At 33.7% G+C, this 27781-nt stretch overlaps 3 protein-coding genes across 3 annotated transcripts; 1 reads left to right on the top strand and 2 right to left on the bottom strand.

Annotated features, from left to right (window-relative positions):
- The first annotated feature begins 412 nt into the window (after positions 1-412).
- On the top strand, positions 413-24450 carry LOC128676492 (muscle-specific protein 20-like). Its single transcript, XM_053756626.1, has 4 exons — positions 413-570; positions 22484-22695; positions 23633-23753; positions 24110-24450. The coding sequence occupies exons 1-4, from the start codon at positions 547-549 to the stop codon at positions 24299-24301; spliced, it is 549 nt and encodes a 182-aa protein (XP_053612601.1). The 5' UTR covers positions 413-546; the 3' UTR covers positions 24302-24450.
- On the bottom strand, positions 1549-6967 carry LOC128676491 (circadian clock-controlled protein daywake-like). The gene is made up of 6 exons (XM_053756625.1): positions 6810-6967; positions 4879-4971; positions 2819-2966; positions 2552-2685; positions 2298-2447; positions 1549-1868 (listed from the first exon to the last, which is right to left on the bottom strand). The coding sequence occupies exons 1-6, from the start codon at positions 6874-6876 to the stop codon at positions 1678-1680; spliced, it is 783 nt and encodes a 260-aa protein (XP_053612600.1). The 5' UTR covers positions 6877-6967; the 3' UTR covers positions 1549-1677.
- LOC128676493 (uncharacterized protein) lies at positions 11970-17007 on the bottom strand. The gene is made up of 4 exons (XM_053756627.2): positions 16123-17007; positions 14098-14297; positions 13543-13663; positions 11970-13081 (listed from the first exon to the last, which is right to left on the bottom strand). Exons 1-4 carry the CDS (start codon positions 16126-16128, stop codon positions 12899-12901), a joined length of 510 nt encoding a protein of 169 aa, XP_053612602.1. The 5' UTR covers positions 16129-17007; the 3' UTR covers positions 11970-12898.
- Positions 24451-27781: the final 3331 nt, after the last annotated feature.

Genomic DNA, 27781 nt, shown 5'->3' with positions numbered 1-27781 from the left:
AAAAAATACTCACAAATAAACAACAAAAGATGAATCTTATATTTTTACTCTTTTATCTTTTAAGATTGTCGGCATAATAATTTAATGTAATTACAGATTATCGGTATGTAATTAGTGGCTATTGTACTTAAAAATATGTATTAGAAATAAATATTTTTTATTTATTAATATATTTGATGCTATTATATTACTTATATCAAATGAAAAGAAGCAATTAACAAATAATCCATCAAAATGAAGTACCTATCTAATTCCAAGCCGTTGCATTTAGAAACGGGACAAATCGCAAGTTTTACATTAATATTATAAATATATACTCGATTCGTAAGGAGATATTTTGGTCGATCCTCGAGTTCTGCCTCTTGTCCAACGCGCAACCATTTACACCAATAGCGTTTTCCCGAAGTATAAAACACGTTTTATCACCGACCCGCGGCTATTTTACCCCGAACATTGGTCAGAGAGCCATCTATTGGCAAGCACGTGAACATAATCGCGCGCGTGTGATTTGTGTTGTGATTTGAATTCTATTCCGAATTCAACAAAATGCCTGGACGTCCTATTTGGCAGGTAAGATTTTTTTCATTTAATGGCACAAATTTTATAAAAGTGCCAACAAAATATTTTTAAATGTTTTAAATTTTAAAAATATTATTTGTTTGACTTTTAATAAAATATAAAACCTATAAATATGAATTTGAATAAAAAAATTTTAAAATAATTAGAACCATAGTTACATATGGTTTCGGGTCCTGGAATTATATTATTTTACTACAACTATTTCATAAATTATTGTAATATGTGTATTTTTACATTTAATGCAATTCTAAATATTTTGTTTTTTTCATATCTTAATACATTCACCTTTTTTACCTTTTTTATATTTACTAAAAAGACACAGAATGTATTTTCAGCCTTGAAACACCTGAAAATAACAGGTGGTAAACAATATAACGCGCCGCTATGCCTACGAAATTTTACGTTTTGGCACAAAGCCAAACATTTTGTTACAGAAAGGCTAAAATTAACATACATACCTGCACTACTCCTTTACTTTCTAATAATTATATTTCTGTAAAATGGGAAATTTAATTGGAATAGAACATTCAAAATCAATTTACTTTTTGAAACTTTTATTTTTATTATGTTTATGTTTACATTATCACATGTTTGTCTGTACAAAATAACTAAGAAGCTTGTGTTTATTTACTTTAAATCAAAATAAACCGATGTTTTTTTTATTCTAGTATGATACATTCCAATTCTGATTACTATATAAAATAATTAATAAACTAATTACCTAAAAGATAATACCTACTTAATTCAGAATAATCTGAACTCTCATGAGAAAAACGGGAAAAAAAATAAGCTTAGGTATATCAACTCTAATTTACTCCAGAATTTACTCTACCTGAGTGACAAACATTTATTTTAAATCGTGAATATTAGTATGAAAACCACTTTCTAAAAAATAAGGGCCATGTAACTATTTAGAAATAGACTGAAAGATTTTTTATCAAAAGAAAAAATGTTAAATAAAAACATACATATAGGTAGGTATGTATTAGTATAATTTGAGTATTTAAACAGAATTCAATTTGATGTTTCATTTGTAAAAAAATAACACATTTTATTTCAAAATTAAATTACTTACATACAAATAAAACAATATAATAATTACGTTTTCTTCTCATTCTTTTTGCTTGGGTGATATTTTATGTCGCCAATCATGAAATTCCCTGGTAAATGATTAAATAAATGTTGCATGAAGCCAAGGAGGATGTCTTCTATAGTCTTCGATAATATTGGCCGCAAGGATTCTGATACTGGCCGCCAATTTGCATTTAAGTACGCGTTAGTGCTGTCCTCTATAAAAAAAAAACATGATAATATTATTTAATCTGATATATTTTTTCAACTATTTCAGTTTTGTTTCATTTTAGTTATCGATTTCATTCGAACAGCACACTTTGAATATTTAATAACTGATATTAAAAAAAATTCGCAAATTAACCGGCTGCCTTAAAGGACGTACTAACGAAATCAGTGTTGCAATTTGCGCTACCACATTACAAGGATAACATGAATACAAGCCAGTCTTCATCATCAATCACTTGGCGCCATCTAAGTGAGATACACAAAACCCTTAGCTATTCGACGATAGATGGCGCAGTTAATTTTACTAGTTTCAAACACTACTAATAGATGGCCATGACGATATTATCTATGTACTTGGGACCGGGCTCTAGTTGATTAATATTTAATCTCTCTTGTTGTAATTTTAAATTGTAACTTACCCAGAGCGTCAATACCGTCAAATAAATTATTCATTCTCAACGTCAATCCTCCAATAGAGTACTTTACATGGGCACCAGTAATATTAAAGAAAATAAAATCATCTTTTTCATATGGTTTAACATCACTAATAATATCGATTGTCATGTTAGCTGGAAAAAAACATAGATTTAAATATTTAGACTAGAACTAGAAGTTTATAGGCACCTGGTAAATTATGTACAATTAGTACAAACAAGAAGAACAAAGAACTTACTCGGTTCAAACCAACAAAGTCCTCTACCAACCAAGGGTATCAATAATATTTTGCCTTTCAAATCGTAAGTTCCTTCAATCCTTATTTTAGGGACTCGCACTCTTGTGTAAAAATCGTACGATTTGCTGTCAACCCTAGAAATGAGATAAAAATTCAATTAATCATATCGATATCAGTCGTCGACTCGATTGCGATACTCCTCGACCCAGTCGATCAAACAGTCGACAATGGTACCAGGAGATTATAAAATGTAAGGCGTCGACTCACTGGCTGAGCAGTACATCCGTTTTTCCGAAACCGGTGACGGTGACGTCATCCAACGCTGCATTCACGTTGACGGGTCCTTCGCCTTGCAGTATTCTTATTTTCGGAATTTTCAACGGGTCCAATGGAGGAAGACCGATTTCTGGCAATCCTGAAATAATATTATTATGATTTTAATTTTAAAAACACTCAATAACAATTTAGTATCTATTGTACTACTGCGTTGCATAATTTCGTTTTCCGGTTTAACGAACAAAACATAGTCAGTTTGTCTTGTTGAAATACTTATAATAGAACTGTATTTGTTATTTTTAAAATTATGATGATATACGACTTCTCAAAAAACTGTTAGTTAAATATTTTCTGGGTACATATTTTTATGAGGTTATAATTTATCATTCCCCGTACCTACAGGGAACCTATTCTATCAAATCTCATCCTGAAATACATTTTTTAGACGTAAACTTGATAGGTAATACAAGGGAAGAACGTGAACACAATGGAGCCAGAACGTGCTAAGTCGTCGCAACGGAGCACGACTGACTAATGGGACATGGACCTAACCATAATAATTCGTAGGCGGCCACTATATTCTTATTCCATGTTGTCGTGTTTAAAAAAAAAATACACAGTCAGTAAGTGATAAGCCAAGCAGCAATTTTCTCCGATAGCAAGAATTTCTTCCAGAAGGATTGCAACCGGTCAGGTCGATAATAACGTTTGATAGCGGTAGGTCGCGTGGATGAAGAAACTGCGCTTTCGCTTTCCGCAAGTTATGTACAAATGTTTCGTAACGGTGCTATGTGGCTAGCCCGGCTAGATCTACTCTGTACCTAGCATCATAGTCATGGCTCACTCATCATAATGTATGTTAAATTGTGCAAGTAAACGACTAAATTACTGATATTATCGACCTTGACTACATAGGAAAAATACTGATAATTTTCAAACTTTGTTCCACATTTGTACAATGTACATTTATACATTTGCACAATGATCACCGTATCGCAAAATAAAAACAAATGAGGATTAAAATTATACATAGGTATATATATAATGACGCCGCTATCAAAGCTGATAAGAAAAAAACATTTATTTATACTATATTAACAACGGCATATCGATAGGATCGCAGAACTGACAAGGAGGTTACCGGCAAGTGCTCATGTTATGCAAGAAATTAATATATAACTCTGCAAGAGCGCCTTTACGCGGCCTGTATTAGAGCCATGCCCCATTGCTCAGTTGCGCTCCGTCATTTTGACGTCCGTCGACAGACAACGCAGGAATTGTAGGTATTAAGTTATAATGAACGTCAATGCACGTCAGAAAACTATAGAAAACAACGCACGTAGCACGATGGACCTAAAACGTGGTACGTCGTCGCACCATTATAATGACAGGGTTGCCAGTATTACTTACCCCATTATGGTAGAAAATAAACTCAGTATTTTCGGAAATTTAAAACAAAAAAAATATTGGTAGAAATACTGGAAGTATTATACAAATAAATAGTAATAAAATATTTTCCGAAGCTCAATAACTTCAATTCAATATTATTGAAAAAATCGATTTAATTAGTCACGTTCTATTTAGTACCATCGGAAGTTTTAAAAATAAAGTGAAAATTGGGGTATAAATAAGTATTGTAAATTAGATTTTAATGAGGTTATTATTGGTACAATAATTAAAATAATTCATGTACTTATGTCTAACAACTCGAAGTAAAATTGCACCATTAGGTTTTTCTTGGTCCGAGTTTTTGAAATTATTCAGAAATTTCATTTGAATATTAATCAATTTATCATCATCATTTTCAGCCAGGTGCGATGACCTGATGACCTGACTTACAAGACAATATACTCTATCTTTCACATAATATATTACAAGGTACCGTTTATATTAAAATGAGTTTTAAAAACATTTTGTGTAATACACATAAAAACCTAATATAATACAAACGCCATTGGCAAACATTGCTTTAGCGAACTGAAAACTATAAGTAACTGTATGTTCGATTAGTCACGATCATGGTCGATGTTGGAGGAGTCATAAAATCTTACCTGGACCCAAGGCGTTGAATAAACTTTGAACCGCATCACGTGAACAGTCATCAAATTCTGGATCGCTTTTTAGACATGTCTTTATGAAGCTTGCTGAAAATAAAGAAAAATACATTTCTTTTATAAATTTCACATGCAGCCAGAATTAATTTACTTGTAATATTCCAGTCTATATAAAATGTTCAGTCTGCATCGAACAATAAAAACAATAATGAAATATAAACACAACCCTATCCTAATTCGGATTACAAGTGCGAAAGTTACGATGAGAGTGAGTGAGGATGTTTCACTCAATCGCGCAAAATCTACAGAACGGATTTTGGTGAAATATGGGACACAGTTAGAATTACTGCAAATGATAGAATTTTTATCCCGAATTTCTCTCTAAAAAGCTATTATAAAGCTTTTTATTTTACATACAAAATCGCATAATTTAAAATGTAAAGACAGCATATAACGTGCATTAGCAGATAGAGTACTCTCAAAATTCAAAATTCTTTAAGGGAGCGAAGCTACGAGCCCTAAGAGAAGAGCCATGCCCCACTATCGCGCCCCGTAGTTTTGACATCTATCGACATATAATTGATGTACGTCAGTGTCAAAACCTATATAAAACAACGGAGCACAACATAGATATAACGTCCTGCGTCGTCGCAACGCAATGCAACACCACTGAGCAATAGGGCATGTCACATAGAGCAGCTAGTTAGAAAAAAATGACACTATTAAGAAATAAGCCTTGACATTGACCGACACCCGCACTCACACTTTAACCTGTCGTAATTACGCATGCTCAAGTAAATATTACTTATTTGGGTCATACATACGTACAATTTCGTTATTGGACAAGCCCGCATTGGATATGCAAGCAAGAAGATTATTTTCAGAATTACTTTATGCAGATTTAATGAAGAACCAGAATAGAAGGCCATAATAACAGAAGAAGGCCTAATTTTAAAAAAATTATACACCTAAATCTTCATCACACTATCTATTGGTAAAAACCACATGAAAATCTGTGCTGTATGGGTTTGGAGTTTATCGCGAACAGACAGAAAGACAGACGAGGAAGAGGTCTTAGTTTTACACGTAAGAATAATTAAATTCGTTATTGGTAACACGTTTTTAAATTCATTACTGCTAACCTAGTTTTTCAGATTTTTAGTCACAAATCGTAATGATCTTAAACATTTTAACGACATTATATCGAATACCATCTCCATATAATAGAAGTAGAATATTATATTGTACAGAGCTGCAAAGGTTGATTTTGTATATATATTCGTTTGCACTAGAAAATCGTCTGAAGGAATAGTCGTGGAGCAACGAAACGTAATGTATGTCACGTATTACCTAGTATTCTATGTACTCGTACTACTTAACCAAACCGGTATTATTTAAGGCCATGTGTAATCATATTGCACATTAAGTTATTAGGAGACATTCTAGAAATTACGGAGGAGTTAGGGCTACTTCCGGATTAGGATATTCTTTAGCATGTGAATACTTAATCAAAATAGTCGAATTATATTATTACTATTGATTAACCCATTCATTTTTCTTTCAACGTTTGTAACATTTTCAAACTCAAAGTGAGTTCTCCTAAACGGATGACCCGATTCTGATCAGATTTTTTTAAAAGTCGATTTAATTGAGTGATGTTTGCAATGATTAAATATTAGAATTTTATTTTTAATATTTATTTCTGTCGTGCTATAAACAACTACAAAAAATATTATCAGCGCTTTAAACAAATGTTGAAATTTCTTTTTTCTACCAGTCCCGTCCCGTCTTATATGATGCACATGAGCGTAGCATACGATATAATTCAGAATCGATTTACGCAACGAATATAATCGATTGCGAAACTAGCCGGCTCGGTTTGTTTACCTCTAATGTATCACTGGCTGGTAAGAAAAAAAAAAACTCACGTTTCGTCTTGAAATACGCACTAGCTGAAGACAACACTATTGTCACAAAGAATAGTTGCAAATTCATTGTATCGATATATCGATTTGTAATCGATTATTCGATTTTAAACTTCGAACCTCCTGCCTGAGGAAGTAATGGTTAGATACTAAGTCCAGGCCTCGTCGTCTATGCACAGAAAGTGGTAGGAGGGGATCATACGCAATTGTTTAACTATGTAAATAAACGCATTTCTTAAGATATACTTATTATTTAAAATATGTAAACACCATGCTTAGCTTTAATTACAAGATGTTTTTTGCATAAATATTATAATCTTAACCCCGAAGTTCTATGAAACCTTATTGTGTCCTTGGGCTCAAAGCATCTTTTGATGCCTTATATGAGTAACATGCAAAAAAATTTAATAACTGCACATTTCATAACTATTTCATAATCAATTCGTAAAAAAAATCATAATAGGTAAAATTAAAATTGTTAGAAAAAACTTCAATGTGAATTTTCAATGAGAAAATGAACGTAATTGATCTAATTAATTTTGTAATACAATTATTTAAAACTTTGCAATTTTTTTTTACTGGAAGGCCAACAACAGTTTCAACTGTTACTTATTTTAATTTTACAATGTTTTAATTCAGAAATTCGTCAAATGTTTAGCTTTTCAAGAGGGTTGCAGGGGTTCAATCATTAAAAAAGTTTGAGGACCATTGTACTAGTAATCTAAAGTCAAGACCGAATATTGGTTCACTATGTTTTTCTGCACGGAAAATATGTTTTCTTCACCTTACGTGACTAACTATGCTTAGGGTTCGAATCATACATATTTCATTTAGTCATTCGACCACCACCGCGTATAGTAGGTTGTTTAAAATGTAAGTGATGCTTTCTCAAAGAGGGTTAACGTCAGGCAGGCCGTTGGTCGTAAAAGCACTGGCAACTCTTCAAAATAAAGTATTATTTTTAAGCGCATCCAAGGACTTGAAACGTAATAATCGATAACGTAACCGAAAGAACATAAGAGTAAAGAGAGAGACACGATATGGTTTGGAAATTGTAATTCGATTAATTTATTATATTAGGCACTTTAGGTAGGTACGCACACTTTATTCAGGCACTGTTAATTAGACGCCAGCCTCCTACATTCTACTGTGGGCGAATTCGAAGTTAGACGCAGCGAACCAATGACATTGCCGTGTGGTCGAGTTTGTCGTTGCGTCACAATGGTTCGCTGTGTCTCGTTTCGAATCGATTCGATTGTGAGAAGTGAAATGCTAACCCACACTAATCCCGCGGTATATCTAGTTTTATTATCAATTATTTGTATAGTGATAAGTTTTTTGGAGAACAATAAATACAATTTTTAGTTTTACGTTACTTACTTTATTGAGGTCCTATTTCACGGCTTGCTGATAAAGCATCTGATAGTCTATATATAACATATCGAACAGAAACATAATTGTTAACGCTATCTGTTCGATAGCGTTAACAATTATGTTTCACGGGTGTTGGATACAGCTAACTAGCCAATCACATCGGTCATATTTGTCTAGCAGGTAAGCTTATCTGGCAGATTACAATATGACATTTTATCAAAAAGTGGTAAAACAGGTCCTTAATAATTAATTACTACTGCAAATGTACGAGATTGCTAATTTTCCTACATTTTATATGCGTTTCCTGCTTCTGCAAGGATCCTTATGTTATTTATTTATGAGTGTATAAAATAAAGGTCGCAAAGATTATGTATCTAATATCGGATATAATATATGTATTTTATTAACCAGTCATAACTACGAAGCAAAAACATAGAGGATAAGCATTATTTCTCTATTCAGACGAGTGGGGTCGGGCGGTCCTAGCATGTCTTCACCCACTTCCAAACAGTAACCGAATAGGCACAGCTCGTTTACGTGGCGTACGCGAATAGACGTCTATGTTCATCAGGAAAAGGGCTGAAATTATGACGATGAACACAAAAATAAAGATAATCGCATTAGACTTTATGTTACATGGTCTAATGCATACAAAATGAGCGTTATATCCCCTAATTACCTGACAGATATAGACCACATGTCGAGGCCTATATGTCATCGCCAGTAGCGTAGCTATCCGAGGGCTAGACGGTACCGTGCTCTGGGTCCCTCAAGATCATGGGGCCCTCGAATGCTGATTAACGACTCTCTCTCATTCCCCTTCGCGCGCATGAAAAATAATCTTAAAATTTTCAAGTTTCGGGAGTGATTTTGCAATCAGTCGCCTGCGTCAACCCTTCTTGGGAATATTATAGTTGTCGTCTCGTACAACATCCACGCCTACTTCTATATCTTATCACGTATGAAGGCATTTTCTTTTACCTTGTTATAACTTTAAACTTAGTTGGGATGGGGCCCCAGAACCTATTAGCACCAGGGCTATCGCTACAAGTTACGCTACTGGTCATTGCCGAATCTACATTTGGCTCGTGGTCAAGATAAACATGGCCAGTACCCACGCCGATGATGGACCAACTTTCTGCAATGAGTAACCATTACATTACGCAAGATAACATGACATGGTACTCAAAATATACTATTTGTCATTAAGTAAAATTCATAAAAAACAATGTTTAAAGAGAGTCTATTTCGAGATTTCTTCTTGGCAGTATTCGTTTCGAAATGCCAGTAGTTTGTAGTGTTTTTAGAAAATCTTTTTTTTATGTAGCTCTCAGGTTCCCCCTGCTGGGCAAAAACATCCCCTCTTTGTTTCCAACCACTTCTATTCCTCGCCAGTTTCTGCCATGCCTTATCGAAGGCCGACAGTTCGTCGGACCATCGCACCTTCGGCTTGCCTTGCGATCTTTCCCGCATCAATCGGTCAGTTCTATAACTAATTTTAATTGAATGTGAAGGTCTAATTTCTGAACACATGTTTTGACTATAGATCCTATGATATAATAATAATATCTTAAGATTGTTTATTGTCCAATGTTCTAAAATCCATATTATATTGTATACTAGCTTTGCCTTGGCTCTGACAAAACTTATGTCCTTCTCCATACTTAAATCAAGTAATATATGCAAAATTTCAAGAAGATTGGTTGAGCAGATAGAGCGTGAAGAGGTAATAAACAAACAAACTTACTTTCGCATTTATATTATTAGTTTGGTAGGATTAGGATACCAGCATCCTAATTTTATATACATCCGGGCCGCGCGAGACATGCGTGTGAAATAAAATGGCATACAATATGTTGTTTTTATCTGTTTTGGCTAATCTTAGGAGTTATTTTAGTATCGGATTATTTCGACAGACAGACGGACATTTCAGTTCAATGACTGTTCGAATGCCCTCACAATGTTACATTTTATTTATTAATTCTAAGGAAAACTATTGAAAATGTAACAAAAGTAGTTTTGTCTGTTCCTAACGTTACCCCAAATACTGATTTGGTATCCACCTAGTTTAGATTCATATATTTTTCTTTTACTAAACAAAAACTTTTCAAATCAGTCTTTGCCGTCTTCGCGTAATGGAGTATCATAAATTAAAATAATAATAAAAGATCACAACATATTGAGAACCTCCTTTTTTGAAGTCGGTAAAAAATCCAATTACAACATTTGTTTCAAGTTTAAAGATATTTATAACACAAATAGGATTTTGTTATAGATTTTATCAATCACCTGTAAAAGTTAAAACACGATAAAAATATACTCATTTCTTGTAACAGAACTATCAATAACACTCAATTTATTAAGTCTTATCTATAGATTATTTATATATAATAATTGTAACATTGTATATAACTGTGTAAAATAGGTAAGTGTAGATTATCATAGCAAATAAATAAATATTGCACTCGTAGATAAGAATTTAGTGACGAAACTAAAACACTACGTTCTCTCGCCAACATGTTAGATCTTCATTACTGCTGCAAGATTAATTAGTATAATAATTAAATCTAGATTCACGACTGCACATTTAATTGGTCAGCTGTTATATTACAAATATAGCTTTTATTTGAACAAACTCCGCCCACGTAAAAAATTCTCCTTTATGGAAATTATTTTTCAGTGCTTCCTATACTTCCCAAGGAATTTAAGTATATAAAATTTCAGCTTTCTAAGCCCAGTAGTTTTAGCTAGTTTTAGCTGTGTTAGTTACTGGAGATATAGGTATTAAGGTATTGCTTTTTATTCGTAACACAATATGTTCATCACATGGGATAATGTACGACAATTTAAAAAAAAGACAGTGAAAGAAGAACGAATCCAAAGAAATGAGACCAAATAATTGTTGTCATTTTTTGACATCGATTTCTTTGGATACCGACTCAGTATCCTCATCCGTATCTGTTCTCAAAAGTACATGGTACAAAAAATAATCCGTATTATATGATGATGCCATTACTAGCTGCACTACAAGACTTCGTTTCACTTGTCACCACACCGCCCGACACTGGTCATGGGTTCGATTCTTAGCTACGGAAACGACAGTCAACCGCACATCAACTTACCCAATTCATTGCAAAACGTATATAAGTACCTTAGGTTATTTTTGCTTTCACCATGTTCATCATATTATTACTGTGATCCTATATTGATAAGCCCCATTAATTCACGCCAATAACAACGTTGATCAATGGCGTTCTAGTGGGTAAATTATCAGTTTGGCATCGTCCGTACGTATCAAACGAATTCAGTACACTGTAGTGTACACTACATTTCATTCGTTGTCTGGACAGGTCGATATAATAGGCCAAGGGATATTACACAAACTTCCAGGATTATTTTTAGCTGCACCAGATTGAATCTATTAATATGACATTTATGTATCCGCTCTTCATATGCATATATATATGCATAGATCTTTCCGATGAAGTAAAATTAACATAAACTATTCTGTGCGTCTCGACAACGCTTTACCAACGATTTCTGAAATTAAAAATGAGAGATGCCTTCACCTAGAACATAATGGGACATAAAATGCTATGAAATAATAATTATTATTAATGTTATATTACTCGGGAAAATAATGGGTACAAACATAAATACTTTTCTAATTGTCCATGTTGATATAAAGATTTAGTTTTAGGTGGAGTCAGACGATCGGGGCGTCACAGCCCAGAATACAATAATAAACACGTAGGGACGAGAGAGACTATTTTAAAATAAAGACAATAATTCCTTAAAAAGTTGTTTATTAAATTATGTTAAATATTTACAATTAGGTACACGTAAAAAAGTCTTAACGAAAATAGCAATTGTTATATAAATTAATACTAATTAGATAACATACGATCTATCACACCATCATTAACGTTATTAAGCTGCATAGACAAACAAACAACTGTAATAGAAATATTTTTACAAATACAAGGACCTTTATAAACATGTTTACCACTTGGTCTGTAAATTCGAATTTGATCTTTACTATACCTAATTAGTCTATACCTAATTAGTTCTTTACTATTTAGCAACGCTCAAAAATTTCTTTCTCGCCTTCAATTGAAATAATTTCTTGTATCTTGTTTTTTTAGGGTACCGTACCCATGGTAAAATGGAATCCTATTATTGAGATAAACAGTTGTTCACAAATATTATATTTTTGTTGTTCGCATAACAACTAATACTAAAAAACAGAATAAAATTTTTGAACGGTACATAACCATTCTCCTCAGATGAAATAGAGATATACTGTCCAAACAAATGTTAATCAAGGTCCTTGCAAAGAATACTGGCTTAATTCATTTCAAGGGTCGTTAGGCGTTTGGGATCGCGGCTCCGTTTGCCCAAGTACGATATCGAAACGGGGTCATAGATAGAGAGTAGAAACATACAGAGATCTCAGTCACCGAAAAACTTTTTGAAATTGCTTGATCGGGACTGAATTGTTTCGAAAGAAGACGTGTATTACACATCGCATATACATATTATTTCTTCCATTTTATTGGTCCATGTACCCATTTACAAATAATACTTTAGTCCAATCGGACACTACTGCTGTCGCAATAGATCCAGATTACAGTGCTTGGGCGACTGGGACCGCGAACCGAATATCTAGTGGTTCCAATCACCTAATGACCAATTTTCAAAACATTATCTATCCTAGTTTACATATGACGAGTATTTCCGAAGCCTCCATGTCCAGATTGAGAGGCACCCTTGTTGTAACCCATCTGCAGGTTGAGTTCAGCATTGTGGGCTCTCAGTTGCTCTTCAGTGAATGTTCGCTCGTTTTTGTCAGCCATTTTGGGGCCCAGTTGGGGTCCGTTATATTCAGGATGCTTTTGGGTCTGAAAAGAAAGGAAATTTGTATTATTATTTCCTTATTAAGATCTTTAATAGCTACTGTAATGTAAAGTCTGCTAAAAGTAGCTCAGAAAAATTTCTTCGTTCTTCGTTAATTCTTCTTCGTTAAGTCAACGAAGAAGAATAGGTTTACAACATTACAATTGATTTGTGATTTCTTTATTGCGATAAAATTCATTTTAAATCGACATGTCAGCTTCAAGTTCACGGCTAATTTCTAACATCTATTATCAGGACAAACTAGCAGTATATAACTAGTTTACACTAACTCTCTTTCCCGGTTACTTTCTCAGACAAAAGGCGTAGTTCCTTGTTCCTACTTTTCTTTCTCCATATCGGACATCTTCAGCGTCCGATTTTAAATGTCAAAATCATCAAAATGATCATGCAAATCTTTCTTGACAACAACAAGAATTGCCCAGAATTTTAAAAATAGACAACTCACAATCCTGCCTAACGAGTAGAGGCACAGAGTAACTTGAGGGATGTTACGCCTCTCAAAAAGATCAGCTGTTTGGAAGATTTCCTCCTCTGGAACGCCGTACTTCTTGATAGCAGCTTGGAACCTGGAACATTTATTATTAAAACATTTATTTATAGCAATCATAAGCTTCTTGGATAAATAGAAATTAACGAATTTTTGTTAGTTATTAGAATAATATCCTGTTTGTAAACTAGTTTGTTAACACGAAGTACCAGCTCGCATGTTTGTCTCGATGAAGGATGATGATGATTCAAATTGTTTTTTTTTTCATTTTCCATCCTTGTTCGAACGTTTGTTACATCAACAGCAAAATCTACAGGATCGATTTCTTTACAATTTTCTGCCAAAAACCGAACTAATTGAGTGGCTTCATTAGAAGCTGTTATCAAGTCTGACCTAGTACTGGTCTTAGAGTATACTCGGGACAGGCGAGCAGATTAGCCATTGGTTGTGGGGAAAGAAACCACGCACGGACACACACGATGGCACACACAACTGAAAACCATAAATTTATACCTCTGGATATTTTCCATGAGCTGAAAGTTGGTTCCCTTCTCCTGGATCTTTTTAACGGAGCCAGGTGCGAGTTTGTTGATCAGTTTGCACAATACTACGCCGTTTTTGAGGATGTCTTCGTATTCCCCACCAGGAAGAGGCTCTCCGAGAACTTGAGAGATCCAGGTTAGGACCTCCTGCTCTTGTTCTTTGTTTCTTGCCTGTAGAAAAGCATTCAATCAGATTGATAGCTTGATTGATTGTAACAGATTTTTAGTAGTTCTGTGGATCTTGTTCAAATTATTATTGTTGCATTATTAATTTCTACTGAAATGAATGATGCTACTACATCATTCTTTCTGATTTTAGTGTCAACTAAGGTTAGTTTAACATGATCCTAATCTTCGAATATATCAGTCAGGTATACCCGATTTTAACATTATGTGGTTATCGTAAAATCAAGCGCGGCTTTTCGCGTATCTTATCTTAGTATACCAACGCTAAAATGCATAAAAGGTTTATTATTATCCGTGCTAAACCATAAAACAAGGAATGTAATAAGAGTTCTAACCATTTGGCGTTATCGATATGAATAGTTATTTTCTCTCTCATCTGAGCGTATTCCTGGTTTCTTCTTCAGCCGTAAAGCGTTAAGTCCAGGGTCCACTTTTTACTTCTTCGCAAGGTCCACGGCATCTTAAGTAATCAAACTATTGGCGCGTATCCTCCTTGACGATGTCAAGCCAGCATTATTACATTACCTCTTATGCAAATTAGTGAACGGTATAACCAGGCATTTGTTGCCTACGTAACTAAACAACATAGCAACAAGACTGAACGTCGTGATTGCTCGAAAAATATCTAAACACAAGCGATTTGAACGTCGGCCATAAAACAAGCTAGCTCCAGTGCCAAGTCGCACCGTTGCTCACTCCAGCAGCATCCGAAAATAACTCGAGGATTTTACTTTCTGGAAACTTTTTAGAGTACCGCTCACGGAAATGAAACGGAACTTAACTCTGATCATCGGACAGATTCGGACATGTTACGTGCAAGTACGAAACAAAGTGAACTACAAAATAAATTATTTGATGTTTTTATGTTATAACAATACAGTATATCACGTCTTCATCCCATAAGAGTTAGACAGAGACATATTTTTGAAACACGAAGGCTACGTTTAGGTGTATGGCGCTTAGTGGTGGATATTATTTAATCAAAATAGCCATGGGTTGCTAGCCATCGTCTATGAGAGTAATTTCAAGTTTGTTGATAGCCATTTCCCTTGATTGACTTTTACAATCCGCGCGGGAGAAGAAGCAAATGTATGATCTATATGTTATCCATCCATAGTTATAATAAAACTGTAAGCGAGCTATGTCCGTCCACAGGAGATATTAGAGAAAAATAATTGTCTTTGTTATGTGTCTTTGTTAGCTAATAGAAGCCAAAACAATTTTTTAGATTAATAGCCGTGTATATAACTTTTATTCCTCGTATACGAAGTAAGTACCTAAAAGTATTTTTGTTTACTTCATTATAATTGTTGACAATTTAAAAAAGTAAAAGTAAAAAAATTAAGGTAAAAAAAGCCTTTACAAAATAGAGCATAAATTAAGAAAATATTTATGTTCATTTGTCCTATTTTTAAAAATTATATTTAAATTCCTATATTAATAGGGTACAACAATTTAACTTGATGTAATATGATGTTATGGTTTAATATAGTTGAGAACTACATGTTCAGTCATTTAGAAAACACTTGCGAAAAGTATTATTGTAAACAAGGTTTAAATGTATGTTAAACTCAAATAATAGTCCTAATTCAAACGATGGTTTCGACGATGATAAAATTGTGTCAAGAGGCGCCAGCGCAGCTGTGTTAATCCACAACCAATTGACGTCATCAAATACTTTGTATTAATGCTTAAAATATGGGAAACACTTGCACATATGTTAATTAACCACTTCTTACTAAAAGATATATTTAATTATGTATAAGTAAAGTTAATAGGAAATGGACGAAAATCAGAAAATCTTACGTACAGGCATTTTGTTTTTACGGAAGTTTTATGAACTTTCAAAGCGAGCTTTCGCGACGGTCACGGACTACGGACTGCTGGGCAGAGCTTTTCACCGCCCAAATCCCCAAGGCGGGGGCGGGCAGCGTCACACTTATTTTGTTCCATTCGTATACAAACGTATACATCATTGATACAGTTTAACATTTATGAAAACGTTACACATAAGATTGTTGAAATTGGTCTTTAGAAAACATAAGTATTTATTATGGTATTTTAAAAATATACTGATATTAAACTAGAGTTCAGGTTTCCTCACGATGTTTTCCTTCACCGGAAGCAAGTGGTGGACGATGAAAACTACTATACATGAGTCAGACTGGTATACAATCTCATGTGGCACGAGTAGGATTCGAACCTGGGACCTTTCGATCCACAGGCGGGCGTCTTAATTAACCATTACACTACCAATGCTTCTTAGCATACTTAAACTCGCTTTAGATTTCATTGATTAGGAAAAGTGGGAAAAGTGGCCTTTGCCACTCTCTCTCTCTATGCAGCTCTCCAACTATCTCCGTACCAAAAATCACCTCAATCCGCTACTCCGTTTTGGCAAGAAAGACGGACAAATAAACACACTTTTTCATTTTTGGTATGGATTATTATTATGTACCTATTACAAAGTTTCGTAAAAAAAATAACTTTGGATGTTTACCTCACAACGTTTTCAAATATGAACGTTTATTACTTTGAAAATTTAGAATGATCTCTGTTTCGTAATTCACAGACTTACAGCGGATAGGAAACTTTTTTGAATCTAAAATTAAACCGAAGATTAAACCAGCTGCTTCGAACATTTTATAAATGCATCCGTAGTGTTTTTTTTTTTCATGTTATTATAGACATCGATATATTTATAGGTAGCTAAGTAGTATTCAGTTTAACTTTTAAAGTGAGTTTTAAAGTTGTTACTTGACATGAGAGGCGACCGTACTATCCCTTGTTATGACAATTAGTTGGTAGTTCAATTTTCTTATTTTATTTTTATTTATAAGAAGCTTATCAACACTGGTCCTAATTTTAGGTGGTCGTTGAGAGAATGTGATAGAAGTCACGACATTACGATCAAAAGTTAAAATATTATCGTCGGTTATTGCCCTGAGAGTCAAATTCAGGAAACATTCAGTTCACGCGAAAATAGAATGTACGTCTTTGATGTCGGTCGTATAAAATACATTTGAATTGAGAAAAGACAATAAAAGCTTACTGAAAATGATATAAAACCTATTTTTTTGTTATCAGAGTCACAATACAAAGTAAGTGTACAATAATATTGTATGAATTAAAAATAACTAGTGGTTGACGAGTGATAGAAACTTAGAGAGTCAACCAGAGGAAAGAGGTCGTCCAGCACAGAGATGAGTGGACGTTATCTGGAAGCAATGTCGGTCATAACAGGATGAGGAAGGCTCGAGACAGGGAGTCAAAGAGGAAAATGGAGAATATGAACAAAAACGGATAAATAAATGGCTGTAATTGGTGAATAAGTAGGTAAATGAAAAGTGAATGATTCTGACTTGCAATTCTTACATAACGTATGACGTCAATGAATTTAAGGATTACTAAATTCTCGCTAAGATGGGCCTTATTTATAAACACGATTACTGTTGGACTGTTGCCAAGAAGGCCCATCCGGTCGTGTTTGCTGGTCTTTATGATACTTAATGGCTTGCTTTTTAGTATTATCACTCGTTATTTTGTAGACCAAAAATGATTTTAAAACTTATGTAAAATAGTGAAGTTCTGATAAACGGTTATTACTATATTTAGTAGGTTAAACAGATAAAAAAATTATGTAGCTGAGATAAACATAGACATTGTTTGCTGAAAGAGTTCAAACCAAATATGTTTTTATCATGTTTAGGTAAATTGTTCGTTTATATATACAAATAAGTAATAAAATTATTTTTAACTTTTGAAGATTATTTTTTTTATGATCTACCTAATATACTTACCATTGTCTCATTTTCTTCTATTTAATTTAGAACAATATTACGGTTCGCACTTTTAATAAATAATGCATACTTCCAAACTGAATATTTTATCAATGTGAAAATCTATCTGTGTTTCATTTACGTTTACGTTTAATTTTGATGAAATTTGAAATAGAGATAGTTAACGACCCTTGCTCATATACGCTAGGCCACTCAAGGTGGAGCAACACCTAGTGAAAAATATATGTTCAGATTTTTTCAGTTCTAAAAACTAAACCTAATAAATTTTTATATCGATTTACACCTGGTGAAGTTACTTAAATTCTTGAGATTTATAGCGATAAGATACTTACCACTTGTATTGTCATTCAACGCACATGTGTTTTCCTAAACCTGTTGTAAATCATTGAAATAGAAGTCAAAGTATACAATCAATCGTTCACTGATCTACGTGATAGGAATAGAATTATATATATGCCAAAGTAATGTATATTATACTACACATATTACTTTTGTACAGTAGGTAACATGTATAAACAATGGGAGATGAACCGATGTGTATACATGCACATGACTGTACATTTCCTGGGTGTCCTTTTAAGACCATAAAAAGAACACAATTGTTGGCCAAGTTTTTCTTTTTTTTTAATAATAGCTAGGTAGATCGTTTCATTAAATCTCCATTTTACAACTTTAATATTTTTCAAGCGTTTTATTTAATACTGCCAATATCCAAAAATAATAAGCATGAAATTAAACAAAGTACAAAAATAAATTAGGCATATTTTCGTTTTACTTTTCTAATTCTACTATTTTCAATAAATATGGTAAGTATTAATTGAAAATCGCATTAGAAAAGTAGTACCTACTCGTAGTTGAGTTTATTTTTTAATTTTTCGAAATAGACTTTCCAACAACTTTAAATAAAGTAATTAAAGTAAACTTTAATTATCACAATTATCTTAGATTTATACTATCTAGAGTAGGATTATAATACATATTTTCTATAATTTTCTGACCTTGTCATCTACTCTATTGTTTTTATTGGCGGTCGAAGTAGTGAACAGATATGTACATATACCCAATAACGTACCAAAGCAAAAATTACATTTATCTTTTTTTTAATCACATATGAAAATTAAATTATTAATTATATGTATTGCATATCCAATAAAAACTACGAATGCAGTTACATTTTAATGAGTAATTAATACTCGAATTGTTTTTGTTTGTATCATAATGCGTGTTGTGTAACTATCATGGACCATTCGGTCTTTTTATGGATACTCTCATAATATAATTGTTTTTTTTTTGTTACTTTGTTCTGAAAACCTTGTACAAAAAAATCGACGTCCGAAACGATCGGTCTAATGAACGAGTGTTTGGATACATATTGGTAGGTAGCTTTAATTAATCTTTGAGGAATAACTCAAGGAAAAAAGGAAAATCAAGAGATACAAGTCAAGAAGATCAGCATAACTTAATGGCAGCTTCCGATGAAGCCATCGAAGTGGCTCGATTCTGGCAAGAATATATTTCTATTGGGTAGCACCCAATAGAGCGTCGATTTGCCATCGACACGCAAAGAAGAAGAAGAAGATCAGCACAACAAGCTTTCAAAATGTACTGTTTACAAAACAACCTCTCTAAAGGACTGATTGCCATTCTCCATTTTCAGTTCAGATTTGAAATCTTGGACATAAAATAATGTGGACATAAAAGTGCAAAAATATCTATAAATAGATCTACAAGATGAGTTTTAGTGGACGTAGGACAAGTTTACATGATGTTTTCCTTTATTGGAAGCAAGTTGTGGTGTATGAAATCTACTATCATGAGGCAGACTGTCATATAAACTCATTTCGCTGTTGACCATCACAGGCGGGCTTCTTGCCCACCATTCTACCTTATACCACAGCTTTAACTATGAGAATTGGTTTGTCGAAAACAAATTATAAATATCTGTTTCTAGACATAAAAACTGAAATTCCATAGGTTTTTCTCTAAAATATGTACATATGAGTAAATATATATTTTTTAAATTGTCGGTGTTTTTGTACAACGGCCTATAGCTTACAAGTTGCCAGAACTAAGCTTAAATTAGATACGTAATGGCCATAACTAAATATAAATAATAAGCGACTATTGTCTTGTAATTTATGGTTGGCTATTTATATGTTGACAAGTAAATATTATGATTTAATATTCGCTATAGTAGAACAAAAGGTACCTTTTGTTCTACTATAGCGAGTATTCCATTGTATGCCAAATAAACATTATGGTAGCCTTGATCAGGCGAACATGAAATATTTATCAAGTTTACAAATGACATGACCATACTTATAACCCAAAGGTAGACTGGATGTTCTTGTTTGTTTGTTTGTTTATTTGTTTGTAATAACTTTATTGCACGAAAATAAGTACATTATTCAAAATTAATACAAGAAAGATACATTGTACAACGGCGGACTTATCCCATGTAGGGACTCTTGCAGTCAACGGCGATAGGTTGAGAGGACATGTATACATGTTTTTTTATGTTTAAATACCTTGTTATATGACTTGATTATGACTTCTTGTAAATGTATAAAGAGTTCATCTATATCTATATATAAAGTAGAAAAAAATAACAGTAATTAACTTCATTTTGAGAAGCTTCAAATTACCTGATTTAAAATTTTCACATTATTAAAACATACGAGTAGAATAAAACAGTAAAAAGAATAAAATAGCAAGGATAACAATTTACTTCGCTGGTACGGCCACGTCTTGTCGGCTATGTCACTTCCGCCTGGCCCTGGCAGAAGAGACAAATCTAGGATTTCTACTTTTTCTTCTCCGCTTTCTGGATTTCATCTAGCAAATAATCGTCTTCCACTTTGGTGAATAGATAAAAGATAATTTGTAGCCAGTTTGTATTTTTTTGTAACTCCACTCTTTGTTGATACAGACAACGATAACAGATACGAGCTGTGCAAATACCTCTTTAAAATGTGCCAAAGTGACTCGCGCCGTCGTCGAGCCTTATCTGCACACAAGTGTAAATTTTTTTATGAAATATATTTTTGTAGGTGTGGTTATTTACCACATGCCTATTTAACTAAATATATTTAATGACTTTAATAGGTAATAAAACATCCGCAACTCTTCCTAACTTCACGTGACGGTGCGTGTGTGTACACAGTAATAACGAAACAATATTTAATATTGGCTTTAGACCGTGGCTTCGCCCGCGTGAATTTCCCACGGGAACGGGATGAAAGGTATCCTATGTATTTCGCAAATTTCAAGCTGATTGGTTGAGTAGTTAAAACGTAAACCGTAATAAATTACTGTATTGTGTATCTCATTGAGGTAGGTACCTAAAATCAAATAAGTAGGTACATGCAGTGTGATACATTTTTTACTTCAAAATAATAAGTTAGTAATATCTATTTAATTTTAAATATGTAGAATATATTAATATATTAATTAATATGCATCACGCATATTTAAATAATAATTAAGTATGTAAAAAACAATGTGAAAAACCTTACCTTACTTAAACTTTACTTTCAAAAAATTACATTAGATAATTATTCAGCTTCTTGATTTAACATTCTCGATAAAAAACGCTAGTTTTTTATTCCTTCTTTTCTTTTATTGTCTGGCATCGCAATCGCTGACACTGTCTAACCAATAATCAAAACTGACGTAGCAATCGTCTATTTACTAAAGAATTAAGGAGAAATGTTTCGGAATAGTCACCAGGAGATACAAGAGCAGTATAGGATGCACTTGCCACGCATAATACACTATAACACCACACAAAACTGCTATAGACAACATAATTTCTGTACTAAGTTCTAGTCAGGACTACTACGAATTGTCACTAGATTTTGTGTTAACTTTCAACAAAAGATTCCTAACTGTATATCGATGAACACTTTGACCAAATAAATAATGAATTAAAAAGTTAAAGTTAATTAATTATTAATTTATATACAACATATTAATTAATCTTTTTTAAATATTTACTACGTATTTATTCCCGATCCAATAAACATCGTTTCACAGAGGCATTGAAGTAAATAATGTAATCTGAAGCTAACAAGCACCGATGTTTATCAAAGAACAGGGTGATCGAACAGAACGACCGCGCGGCGCCTTTACTTAACAATAAATAAACACGTACGCCGTAAAATTCATGCTCAGGTATAATAATGAACTACAGACATCTCTTTGTTATTTGTATGTACCTGTTGCCCGTGGCTTCTCCCGCAGAAAATATAGCCAATGTTGCTGCAAAATGTGGCAGTTCTCAAACTTGATTCACGTGTCATGTCACGTGCAACAAAACAATAAAAGTTTGTGTCAAAATGATATTTGCATACCCTTTTTATCAACTTCCAGTGCGCTGGCAAGCGAGAACCTGAGAAGGAGGCCGAAGCCCAGGCTTGGATAGAAGCTGTAATCGGCGAGAGGTTCCCACAAGGAGTACCCTATGAATACGCTCTGAGGGACGGCATCATACTGTGCAAACTGATGAACAGACTTCAACCAGGCATAATCTCCAAGGTGAACATCTCTGGAGGGGACTACAAGTTTATGGACAATATTAGCCAGTGAGTTTTATATATCAAAATCTTTTAAGCTACTTCCCGTTGACCTAAGAGCCAGGAGATTATGATATACCAGATATAAGCAATTATAGGTACCAATACTCCAGATACCAGTATTTACTTATAGGTTTCCATTAAACATATATAAAGACAAGGATTTTGGTGGCCACCGGTTCCTTTTTAGTAAATTGTGGTAAATGTGTGCAATAGAAAACTAATTTCGCTGTTAATTAGGTACCTGTTATTAAAATAAACTGATAAAAATGTGATGGTGGAGCTAGCCTGCGGATTGGTTCGCAGTCGTTGCGTGACGTGCGTACAAACAAACAAGCCCACAGACAGACATAATTAAAAATTTAATACGAGACAGACACAATTACAACATACATATCAGTTTACCACTCAAGTCACAAAGGATTTAGGATTTATGGCGACTTTCTGGCAAATATTACAAAGACCTTAGAAAACATTACAGTCTTGCCAACTTCTGATTTGTGTTCGAAATACAAATTATTTGCCAGTGTTTCCAATCTAGCATTCCGTGTATTAATACAGTGACTATGTTACCTTATTGGATCCACTAAAATTAGGTCGTTTTTAAAGATCCGTAGCCTTATTACATGCTTTTATTTAACTTGCAATGTAACTATGTCCTTATGTCTCGGACCCTAGCTTGCAACTCAAATTTGAAACAGAGTGAGCTGAAAATTTGTACACACGTTTAAATTAGATGACAATACATAAGCCTAACTTAATGGTGTACTCAGAAACGGCTCCAGACTTGGGAACTCCTCAACGATTTACTGTACGGACTTGATTTTTTTGTCAGACATGGAAAATTGAAAGCAATAAGATCTCTCTGACAAGAATACAAGCTTGTGTCAAAAACGACATTTTTGTATAAAACTTATTGAATGTAATAATAATTTCTTATTTTCAGGTTTCAGAAGGCTTGTGTCAAATACGGAGTGCCGGATGTAGACCTGTTCCAAACCACAGACCTCTGGGATCAGAAGAATATTGCGCTGGTCACACAGACCATCTTCGCTATTGGCAGAACTGTAAGATATTGATATATATTTACATTACCGGCCTGTTCCGGCTTTTATATTAACCGCTTGCCTATGTTACTCCTGAAGTTTTATGTCAAATTTCATCATAATCGGCACAGTAGATTTTGAATTTACAGAAAAGAAATATGTAAGGAACAATAACGGTTAGCACTTCTGGCGTTAGGCTTCTAGGGACACTGTTTAAACTAATTTCTTTCGGCATTTCTTCTCAGCTGTGCACTTTCTGAAATGTCAGTTGTTTGTAGCTTTTGAGAAATTACCATATAAGTAATATACAATTTGACGTGAAAAAGTGCCTGTGAAAGTCTAATATCTGAATAAATGATTTGCCATTCAATTTCCAGGCATACAAGCATCCCGAATGGCGCGGCCCTTGCCTTGGCCCTAAACCAGCTGAAGAGAACCGAAGGGAGTTCAGTGAAGACGTCCTGAGAGCGGGAGAAACTGTCATCGGTCTCCAGGCGGGCACCAACAAGATGGCGTCCCAATCCGGACAAAACTTCGGCGCGTCACGCAAGATTATCCTCGGCAAGTGAGGATTCAAGAAATTCATGGTCTAGATATAGTATAAATGTGATTATTTAATGTAACTTTTAATATTATATGCTTTGTCTATAAAAATGTCTGTTTATTGCACAAAACTCGATAGGGAATGTGCTTGAATAAACTGTTTTCTAAATTATAATTTCATACCGTGTCATTTGTTACACATATAGCATGCCGAATATACCTAACTACTTAGGTACCTACGTGTAAAACACGTCTATTATAGCGGCACACCAGCGCCCTTCTAGACGTCGGGGAGTACTGCCACCTCGATACCGTCAGAAAGTAGCCTACTGAACATAGAGAAGGGAGGCCTTCTCTATGGCCGTGTGTGTTGACGACCTATTTTCCAACGCGTGCGCCTCCCGCTCTCTCCCGTTCTGGTCTTTAGGAGTTTTGACTTTTAGGATTCAAACGGAACCCTCATAAGCATAAATGGGTTTACTCCCAAAAAGTCGGACGAACACCTGGCCTGTTTGGAAAGAAATTTAAAAGAAACTGAGACAATACTTACTGGGCAAAAAGATAATAAATTAGTACACGTTCCTCGAAAATCACACTATCTATTAGTGAAAACCACATGAAAAAAAAAGATGTATTATTATTTTTATACAAAGGAACACATAATGCAGGCCCTTAACTACTACTACTATACAACTATAATAATTCTACCCTACTTATCCTACTAATATTATAAATGCGAAAGTTTGTGAGGATGTATGTATGTTTATTAATCTTTCACGCAAAATGTACACAAAATCTGCTGCTTCCCGAACACCTACCAACCCCTACACAAAACCGAACCACTACAAAAGTTTGCTACTTAATAAAGTAAAATTTAAATTTAACACATACTTACTTATAGCTTTTATTCTCAAAAGAGGAGATTATAACCACTACCTATGTTAAATGATTATATTATTTTTAATTATGTTGATTCTGTGATATTATAATTTTTATAACTTTTATTCTACGGAAGAGGAGATAATATTATAATCCTACTTATTATCACAATTCGGGTTACGATAGGCATTGTTTGTTGGGTCAGGTTACGAAGCGGGTTAGGTTCATAATAAATATTGTATTTTTTTTTTAAGTTCCTAAAGTAACCCGCGACCAGGTTACGATTTTGGGTCAGTGCAGGATATTTTTTAATTCCACAATATTTCAGAATCTATTAATCCAATTTATGTGCTGTAAGGGACAAAATTTTTCTTCATGAAATTATCCTGATGATGAAATAACTTTTAATCATATGGATGCTTGTGTAGTAATAACTGTCAAAATGCAACTTAATTTACATTACATCTTTTTACATATAAAATGCCTTATAGTTACTTAATTATAAAAGATAGTAGTATAGTGTCGCGGGCTTTTTTATGGAACTACTAAAAACCTATATTTTTGTAGTACATTATATTAATATATAATCAACAGTAGGACCAGCGCACGCACGTTAAGATTTTCGGTAGCGCTTTTTTTTCGGATTACTTAACAATTGTTCCTTGATATTGCTGAAAACTAATTTATTTAAAAACAAATACATGCCTATAGCAATCTCAGATAATGTAGCTTTCTAATGGTGAAAGAATTTTTGAAATCGGTTTGGTAGCTTCGAAGATTACCCTCCTCAAACATACAAACTCACCTCGCGAACACATTATTTTTTTACAAAACTGTGAATATTTTAAAAACGGCTTAGCCGATTTTGTTGCCCTACGAATTTAAAAATTCCATTGACAGATCCTACATACCTTTTAAAATTCTACAAAATCGGATCAATGGTTCGAAAGTTATCGCGTTACAAACATACATATACATACATACTTACATGCAGAAAATGTATTTTTGCCCCAAGTAGAGTGTGAGAATATTAGCATTTACTTGTAAAACAAGTTTTTAGTTGTTATGGAACCATTCGTGAGCGAGTCCGACGTGCTCTTGTCGTTTATTATTATTTTATGAAGTAATGCTTTTATGTTCAATTTTCTACTGCACAACGGTCGAATAATATTATTTATTTACCTATCGTTTATTCTTCATCTTTCTCTCTCTCAAAATATAATTTCTCCTCCATTCTGTCGGTGAATCGTTCGTAGATGAAGAGTTCTGTCGTTCAAACGCCCGATGTCGAAACATTCTGTCAACGAAACGTTCGTATGAAGCAATTGTCGGAGAACCGTTTCACACTCCGGGGAATTTCGGAATAAAATGGGTAGAAAATAACTTGATATAATACATAGGGTTATGTGTTATTTCAAGTTATTTTCTACCCTTGTACTAAATTTCATAATAATCGGTCCAGTAGATACTACTTTGGCATTTATAATATAATTATTGGGATTGGGATTTCGTGCTCCCGATCACAGAGTACTTTGGTAATGCATGGAATTAGTAGGAACTACGTAAAGTACTTACTACATCTATGGATATATGTACTCGTGAATGCGACGTTGCGTTGCGGTCAAATCATAGTCATGGATTTAGTAAGTACTTTGACCTACTAATTCCATGATCAAAGTAGCTTTTTAGCTTTTTTACTTTATCAGTATTTTTTTTAACAAAATATTTTCTAGTCACTGTCAGTTTGACATAACATTATACTTTGACTTGACATAAACATTTCAACATTGCCATTTAAAAATCACAATATTTTTTGCCTTGAGATTCTATAGCTACCTAGCTAGATATATTATAATGGTTACAATAAAAATAAAGAAAATGTTGCATAGACATAAGAATATTACAATGTTCTTATATCTGTGAATTCATGTGACCTTGAAATAAAAAAATAAATGTTTGAAAAAATAACTTACCTACCTACACTACCACTAAGTACCTACCTACTGCTGGAATGGAGAGGTCATAGCTTGTTCGGCTTACCCCTTCGCTAAAACAAAAGCGAAATGCACGCGACAATAAACTTGCGTGGGTAACATGTTCTCAGATTCCTAGCTAGAACAAGTCAAACGCGCGAGTGAATAATACTTAGCAGTTGTCAAGAACACGTCTTCAGTCCTAACGTTAAAAGGAAAGGACCATGGATTTAATAAGTGCTTCGTGTACTACTAATTCCATGGAAAGGACATCAATCTTCCAAAAAGATTGTGATATATTTCTTACATCTGTCATTTAAACACATTTTTCACCATAGATTTAGAAGGAACGGAACGGAACGAGCGGGGAACTGATTTAGAAAGGGCCGGGGTATTTTTTCTTTTTATTAATCAATGTATACTACAAAATAAGTTGAGGTTTACCTACTGTTTTGATAAAAAAAGTTAAAGCAACTATAAGCTAAAATATGTTTTGTCTTTTTCTATCAATATTATAAAGTCAAATAATATAAAGTGCGATAATGGGGAAACCTACTTTAGCTAGTAAGTACGCTTTAACTTTTTTTATGAATAACTGGGTTAGAGACTTCCTCTTAGGTATTTTTCGGGGTTGCGCAATTTCTATAGTTTTTA

The sequence above is a fragment of the Plodia interpunctella genome, chromosome 16 (assembly GCF_027563975.2).
Source record: "Plodia interpunctella isolate USDA-ARS_2022_Savannah chromosome 16, ilPloInte3.2, whole genome shotgun sequence".
Classification (NCBI taxonomy): domain Eukaryota; kingdom Metazoa; phylum Arthropoda; class Insecta; order Lepidoptera; family Pyralidae; genus Plodia; species Plodia interpunctella.
Note: the sequence above shows the minus strand (reverse complement) of the source record. Positions and strands in the feature narration are given on the sequence as shown.